Consider the following 8,434-nt stretch of genomic DNA (forward strand, 5'->3'; position numbering starts at 1 on the left):
GCTGCTGAATGTTCTCCCTTAGAAAAGAAACCAGTGACCTTTTATGTGAGAAATTCTTGTGCCTCTGGCTTACCAGGAGAGTACCCGTCTGTCATATGCAAGCACATATCTGGTCCAAGGGTTTTTGCTCTGCTTTTGCTGAGATACGTGCTGCTGAAATCACCTTTTTCTTCTGTTGATTATGTTCTTTAGCAAAACATTGGCAGCATACCAAGGTAACTACTAAATTTCCTATTCTACTTCGTCAGCTGCTGTCACTGGGCTGTGAACACCTGCAAGCTGCCAAAACAACTGTTGTGAGTGGTAGAAGGGACTAGACTGGGAATCCTTTCATCTCCTGGCTCCCAGCACGTGGCTCAAGGGGCTCACACCTCCATCGGGGCAGCCCGCAGGATGGGGATCCTGCATACCTCCCGGGCAGGAGGAAGGGGAAGCACAGCCCACCGTCCTCCTCCTTTTCCTGTAGCTCTAGGGAACCATTCCAACACACCTTGTTATGACTTTAGCTCTTGAGGTCTTGGCAGTGATAGGGAGCCAAGCCTGAGTGCTTTCTGACTCTTCCCTGCACAAGGTGACGTTCTCCTGCTGCTCTGTTAGTCTTGCATCTTCACTGGTTATGTCTGCACCTTTAATTATACCTGCCTATATTCATGTGCCTCATTTGCTTTACGGGATAGATACACAAGGAGGTTGAATTAATTTTGCATGGGCAGCCAGAAACCAGATATTTCTTAACTTCAACTAAGTTGATTTTCCAATCTAAGTAACATATTTCAGAGCATGGTTGGTGTGATGATGATATTTACGGTATTTATTTATGGTCACTGCGGTGGCATCCAAGAATAGTCTTCTGGAGGAGCTTGTCACTGCTGTGCTGACTGCGTTACAGGCAGAAATGAAGAAACTTCTGTCATGAGTGGGTTTCAGGATGGGGATAAATGATACATGATAAATGATAAGACATGGAGGGGGGAGATGAGCATTCAAATATGCTAAGTTTGATATATGTTTGCATTTGAAAATTATCCTGACTAACTGCAGTTCATTTTCATTGTAGCCATATTTAGTTGGCTCATTTTTTGGAATTGCTTCAGTCCATATTGGTCTAGGTCAAAGAAAATGTGAAAGAAGGAACTTCAGATTCCATGAAAATAGAATAATTTTTGGTTGAAAGTAATTTGTGCTCTCAAATGAATGAAAGCAGAATTGATAATACTGTGTACCTAAGCTGTGTTGCAAGCTGGTGTCAAAATTTAAAAATGCAGTATTAATTAATACAAAGACAAAAGAAAACCAGAAAGAAGTGTATCTTAGTCAGTGAAGAAAATATAGTTTAATTTGCAGGATAATTTTTTTTTTTGTAGGGTGATGAGACATACAAAAGGGCTGTTCCCACAGGTAGGAGAAAGAAGGAGGCTCTGTTGCGGAGAGCAGCAGGGCTGTAGTGGTCGGTGGAAGGATCAGCAAGGGCTGGCAGAGTAATTTGTCTCATGACCTGTGGAAAGATAGCACGGTTTAAGTAGGTATTTAAAAAGCTTTTTAGAAGAATCTTGACCTTAAGATGAGTGAATGAAATTTGGGCTTGTGGTTGGTCTTCACTGCGAGTGTAAAAATTGTGCTTTGTTTTCTGCTCCTTGGAAACTTGGTACATAAAAAGCAAAAAGACGACACCTGACTAGGCGTGCACTTACAGAAGACGTGAACGACTTCAAGGCAGGTGGAGTTAGGTCTTTGACGCGCTCAGGTAAAAGCTCAGGGTGCTGAGGGAAGAACTTCTTTCAACTTTTGGTCCATGAAACCTCTTCTGTCTACTTTCTCAACCGCTAATGTTCCCCATGTTATGTTTTGCTTTCTGTCATTCAGGCTCCAGGAGGACACAGTCCAAAGACTCAAAACGGACTTTTGAGTCCTCCACAGGAAGAAAAGCTCAGCAATAGTCAAACCTCGCTTTATGAAATGTTGCAAGAGAAAGGAAGATGGGGCGGAGTGAGTCTGGATCAATCAGCTCTCCTTCCTTTGAGGTTCAAAAACATCAGAGAAAAGACAGATGCTCATTTTGTGGATGTGATTAAAGAAGACAGGTAAGGAAAATTCAGCTGTACAGTGTAAAATTGTATAAAGGAGAGAAGGCAGTAACAGGGGTCCCATACGTTTAATCTTTATTTGTGTGCTTTTTGTCTAATGTCAATAATTATTTTTAACATATAACTTGTCGTTTGCTTTCTGGTCTTAGTCTATATTCTGTTTAAACTACAGTAGGAACTTGATGTCAGAAACATTCTGCTCAGGACTGTGTAAAGCCAGGTTTTTCATCATTTCCGTGGTGAACAGTCATTCTTCAGTCGAGTCTTCAAAAAGGAAAAATGCTCTTTAAATGACTTGTCATGAAGTTGAACTCTTATCTTTACATTCAAAAGTCCTCTTATGCACATAGTATGTACCTTCCTCTGCAATTATGTGTAACCTAAAATCTGAACCACAAAACTCACATTTTTGTATAGCAAAAGAACATCATCTGATAACATTGTGTGACTAACTAATGCCTAGAAATCATACTGGGCTTGGAAGCAGAATTAATAGGAGTGAATTCTCATGGACCTACTACCTACCTACAGCATTTTGTAGAGTTAAATTCTCCGTTTCAAACAAAAAAACCTTATTTTGGGCAGAGGAAAATATGTTCTCTAAAATTCAGTAGTGTGAGATTTTTGTAAACACACAACCATATCTCTCTTATTATGGCAGTGACTTGACTGGATCAACTAAACAGATAACTTGAGTTTGTTATTATTTATGGCTATTCTTATTTTTGCTTCACTGCCTCCACTCAGATTAGGGGTATTTTATCTAAATATCCTTGAAACTGTATGCTCGTATAGACTCCAGGCTGCTTGGAACAGGGACACTGTTGTCTTAACTGAAAACATGACTAAAGCAGGGAGAGGTGAGAGGAAGGGACACCAGTCCCTCTCCAGTCTCTTCTCTAGATTTTTTTCAGATTACTTTTCTCCTGTGGCCAACTTCAAGTAAACTTTAGGTTCCTTTTTTTCCCTTCTGTGTGTGTTCTGTCATTAGTGGCTGGGAACAGGTGTTTAGCTGATATTTTCAAATATTAGAAGAGCGAAGGATTGGGAAAGTCCAAATGTTGGCAGGAGTCAGCAAGAACAAATTGGATTTTTGTTTAAAATGTAACTAGCATGCTGCAAATTTTAAGTTATAGAAATAGCTTAACTTACGCTGTTGGTTTGCTGAAGATACCTAGCTCAAGCTCTTGTGTTCCTGGTGCTTTCCTCCTCCACTTACAAAATGGATAATTCTTTCTGATTCGGAAAAAGGAAAAAGTAGGACCGTGAGTTGATATCAGTCAAGGCCTAGCTTTTTTTGGTCTCAATTAAATATCATCATTACCATATTAAGTGGGCCATTTCTTGTTGCCAGGGAAACTTCTCTGCTGACTTCAGTTCATGTAAACATAACTTCCCAAAAATAATCTTCTGATTAATTAGGTCTATGCAAAATGGTTTAAGCCTACCGTTTTACATTAATCCTTTTTAACATTTCTCAATGTGAAGTTATATGTAATAAGTCATTTAAAAACATGCTTGATCCCGTACTGTAAAACATAATATATTGTTGGTCTCAACAAATCTAGTATCTGGGAGGATGTTTGAATGGGAAATTTGAGTTTTCTCAGGGAGGAGGGTGAAGTCCAAACTTCCCCTCGGTCATCTTACGTGAAACCCCATTCGCAAGAATGATGCTGGAGTTTTGTTGCTTTGGTTTGATGTTACTGCAACCCCAGCAGCAGCAAACCATGAGCTTCCCCTAGCACCGGGCAGTGTGTGATGCTGGCGGTCTGATCTGTGATACAAATTTGTATTAACAGAAAGTACCTAACCCAGATACGGTGATAAGGTGCACAAATTGATCACGCAGGCTTCGTGTACAGCTGGGAAGAGTTAAACATATCCTAGGGAGGATTCGGCACCCTGTACGCTGCGTTAGGAAGCTGCCTAGGGCTAGCCTGGGGGAAATGCTGGACACTGGCAATATTTTTCATTTCCCAGCCTCTTTGCAGAGCTTAGGTTAGCGGCTGAGAGTTTCATGAGCGGCCATTGGCCCCTTTGCATACCGAGATTTCACCTTGGAGCTGATATCTCAGCATAGTTCCAGTTGTCTTTAAAAATAACAACAAAGCCAGTGTTAGTGCGGCATGTTTGTATTACTGCATTATACGAGAATCCTTTTCATAGAAGTTATCAGTTTGCATCTTCTTACAACTTGATTAGATATATTTGGCAAACAGTGTATAGCTCAAGCTTTGAGTCTGGCTTTACTGCAACCACTGTAAAAATACCATGCTTTGTTCATTGTAATCTGCATGTTACTCTGTATTTTAAAAGAAAACTATAGTGTACGAGTACAGTGTTTCAACTTAGTTTCATTGGGAATACCCAAAGGATTCTCACTTTTTAGATTTTTGTTTCCAAGAAAAATTACATATTCCTTAGGTTGTAAACGTTTTGAAGTACAAGAAACAAGTACTCATGCGCTAATCAGGACAGTACTTAGAAATCATCTCTTCAGACTTACAGAGCAGAGTCCCAGGGAAATACGAAGCTCCCCACAGAAACTGGGTTCTGTGCAGCCCTTCATCCCCGCCTTGGGTCAGTTGAGTGCGTAAATACTCCTAAAATGTGTTTGTTTCTTTCATCTCCCACTTCCCAGTCTTGCTTGATTCAGGGAAAACAGAAATCCCTTGTGCTGGGGAGGCACAGCGCCTCCTGGGAAGCAGATTGTGTACTTGACTGTGTTTAGTCAACTAAACTGGGATCTTCCTCTTTGAGACAGACGAGTATTGACGTGGAGCTGGACTGGCGCGGTACGGCTGGCTGACATCAGAAATGCTGCCTTCGCCCTGGTTTCATCGTGTTATACCTTCTGTTTCGTGCTGCGCTGGCAAACTGGATTGTTCTTCCTACATCCTTAGACCATCGCAGCTCCAGCACGACATCACCTTACTCTGTTGAGCTTCCCTAGAGGAATAAAAAATGGGGGGGGGGGGGGAAGCTTGCAAAATTCGTATTATAAGATGTTCTTAGAAACATCTAAGAGAGGTGAGGGACAGAAGACAAGGAAGAATGAAAGAGAGCGGAGGGACTCCGCTCATTCCTTCAGAGTACCCTGATGTCTTTAATATATTGGCCAAGGCCAGAATGTTTAAAGGTTATAAAGTATCTGCCGTGTTCATGGTTGAAGTCTTTCGCCTTCTCAAGCTTCGGCGTAGGAATGTGTGTTTGGTTGGTCTTGCACCTCAAGAAAAAAATGCTTCCCACATGCCATCTTGTGCTGGGGAGCTTGTGCTTCCAAAAAACCGCTTTGCCAGGGGTCCAAAAAAACCCACCACCAACACAAAGCAAAAACAAACAAACAAAATGGATTCAGGCACAGCTGAGCTCTGTAGGACCTTTCAGTTCTTCATCTGCTTGGAATTTGATCTCATGTGCATCTCTGTGGTTTTTGCTTAAGAGTTATGAACTGCAACAAACAGTCTGATTGTTGTTTCAGTGCTGCAGTTTTCAAGGTAGGAATAGCACTTGGAAAGAAGCTGCCCCATTTCACATTCTACAGCAATTTTAAAAACAGTTAGTTCACTGCAAATAACAAGTTGAATTGTTTGCTTGAAAATGAAAGGAGGTTCATAGCAAGAGCGTGTGTTCTGAAGTCTCGGATGAGGACTGCACAGAAGAGAGGGTGACGGGCTATCCCAGCAATAAATGGCATAAGCAGGCGTGACCTTACTCTGCCACCATCGGGCACAAGGCACTCGGTGCTCTGTAAGTCCCTTCAGCTCTTTGACACCTACTGGAGAAAGAAAAGGTTTGCAGATCAAGTGCCATGGATGTCGTTAGAAAACTTCTTTATAAACCTCTTACAACTGATGTAAAACTCAAAAAATGTTCTATTTTTGCTCCAGAGGGTGCAACATAGAATAGAAACAACTTCTTAATGATTGAGGCCTCTTTTATGTTTGGGTTTGGGGTTGGTTTTTTTTCTGCACCTGACACTGGAAGATAAGGTGAAGGAGTGCGTAAACACCCTCTGGTAGATGCTGCCTCCTGGTTCATTAGTCCCAGTGAGCTAGTTTCATTATTTGTCAGTGCCTTTGATGATTCTGGTGATTTCAAATCTTCTGTTTCAGAAGTAAATTTAAGCAATCTGTCTCCTCAGGTTCCGTTTCTTTGTGTCCCGGATCGTTAAGGGAATGTTCCCAGTTGAGTTTTATGGAGTTATTTTAGTGTCTTTGAAATAACAAGAAAGGGCTGTTTTCTAAAATGGACAACTTTTTTTTCTAACAATTTGTCAGCTTTGTCATCCTTGGCTTGCTTTGTACGACAGAATGCCACCTAAGACACAAATACCCTGCAGCCACACGTCTCCTAAGGTTGTGCCTCTGTAGCAGCAATTAACCTTTACTATTTGCTGGCTTTTATTACAGTTATCTGTAGTCATCTCTGGTTATAGCTGTTAAGTTTCTGGAAGGACTTGTTAGTCTTTTCCTAAAAATATGAAAGTTTGCTCTTTCTTTCTTTTTTTTTTTTTTTTGGTAAAATACTTCCTCTGACTGAGCGAGTAATGTGGATCAGGGGGTACCTCGGTGACCGAGAGCGAAGAAAAACAGCAGCAACTTCAAAGCCAAGCGCCAGCGTCCCTAGAAACAGAAACCACAGAACAGGGGGCTCCAAAAGAGTTGCAGCTGAGTAAACTGATGTTGGTATCGTCTTTTTTCTTTAGCCTCATGAAAGACTACTTCTTTAAACCGCCTATTAACAAGCTGAGCCTGAACTTCTTGGATCAGGATTTGGAGATGGCCTACAGGACGAGCTATCAGGAAGAGGTGTGTTTCTCCTGGCATTAATTTCCTTCTGTAATCTGTCTAAGCAACTGTCTGTTGTTGTTTTTAACACCTTTCATTGCAGTTGATGACAAGGGTCATGAAATGTCACATGTGATTTACTACTTGGTATTGCTGCCTCTGAAAACAGTCTCCTTTCAGTTTACCTGTCTTGTGCCATGCCTTGAGTCTAGTCCAATGTTTAGGCTGGAAATACATTTTCACAGTCCACCAAGATACACTAATTACTTCTCACCTGCCTTTTCTCCATTTTCAGGTTAATGTTTTAAGGCTTTAGGCAGGCCAGAGAACCATGCTAAGATGAAAGTAAAGGACCAAATGCTACTTGTCTTCTCATGAAATATCCTAACTTTGGGAAAGATAACCTTGAGTTTGATTCTTGTTCATGTCACAGCCTCATGGTTATCCCTGTGGAACCCAAACCTGCTCTGAGCTCAGATGTCATAAGTTCTGTAAGTGTGCTGCATTCAGAAACAGGCAGTTCAAAACACTCTGCAATTGTAAGGGCGGGCGAGTAAACTGCGAGTAATTTGGTGCCTTCTTCAGGATTCTGCACTGAGTGTAAAAAGTCCTTAATCCCCTTGGGGGCTAATAGTATTGCAGGCTTTCCATGTCAGTCGATATTCCTGCCTGGTTGATATGAACTAGCAAGATGTTTTAAGTTTACATATAGTGACATTAGGTGTCTGTAATAACTGAGGCTGCATTTCCACGAGTAGCTGAAAAGTTGCTGCCAAAAGAGGGCAATTGCTCTCCCCTCCTTGTTCCTACTCCTCCCTGCTCCTTCTAATGGCTCTGGTGCTTATCAGAGCCATTCATTTTACTAACCTAGCATAAAATATTCATGGTTTGTTTTTCTGTTTGGGGCTTTTTCTTTTCCCGCCTGGGTCTGTTTCCTGCTGTATTGAACCAGCAGCTCACAGAGAGGTTGGCAAGTGCCAGACCCAGTGCAAGATAAGTGTCCAGCAGCAGGAAGGGCCGTGGGCCCTTCCCTTCCAGTAGCGTTGAGCTATTAGTTTGGGTCATCCATCTGGCCGAATTGCATCGTGATAGATGTAGGCGTTGATTTCTTTTCTTCCCGGTATGCCCTACATCTGAGGGCATTTCTGCTTCTGCTGCTTGTTGCTTTCTGTTCATGGGCTGCTCTCTGTTCTGGGCAGCGTTGTCACGTCGTCCTTAGCAATAGCCCCTATTTGCTTGTTTTCCAATGTTTACAAATGAGACCTAACTTTTTTTTTTTAAACAAAGGGAAACGTGGTTGTGTTGCGGTTGTTTGTTCGCTTTGTTCAGGAGCTCCATACTCATTCTGCAGCACTGTATTCTGGTGGTATCTCTCTGAATAAAGCTTACGTAGCAACAACAGGGAGAAACTTCCTGTGGGATACAGCCTGCAAAATTTGCACAAACTGTACAGAAAATAGTAAATCAAGTTCTTTCCAATGGAAAGATTGGAAAGAGAAGCGAAGCAGTGACCGTCAAGCATATAGAGGTTGACCTATTAATGTGGATATGTAGGAA

General features: G+C 41.7%; 1 protein-coding gene across 1 annotated transcript in view; it reads left to right on the plus strand.

Moving 5' to 3' along the window:
* ADCY9 (adenylate cyclase 9) overlaps positions 1-8,434 on the plus strand; it is a 93,267-nt gene that overhangs the window by 59,838 nt on the left and 24,995 nt on the right. The window contains exons 6-7 of the mRNA XM_009324793.1: positions 1,864-2,081; positions 6,796-6,898. Coding sequence (XP_009323068.1) covers positions 1,864-2,081; positions 6,796-6,898 — 321 coding nt within the window. The remainder of the gene's footprint in view (positions 1-1,863; positions 2,082-6,795; positions 6,899-8,434) is intronic.

Source organism: Pygoscelis adeliae, unplaced genomic scaffold (genome assembly GCF_000699105.1).
Source record: "Pygoscelis adeliae isolate BGI_AS28 unplaced genomic scaffold, ASM69910v1 Scaffold85, whole genome shotgun sequence".
NCBI classification, from domain to species: Eukaryota; Metazoa; Chordata; class Aves; order Sphenisciformes; family Spheniscidae; genus Pygoscelis; species Pygoscelis adeliae.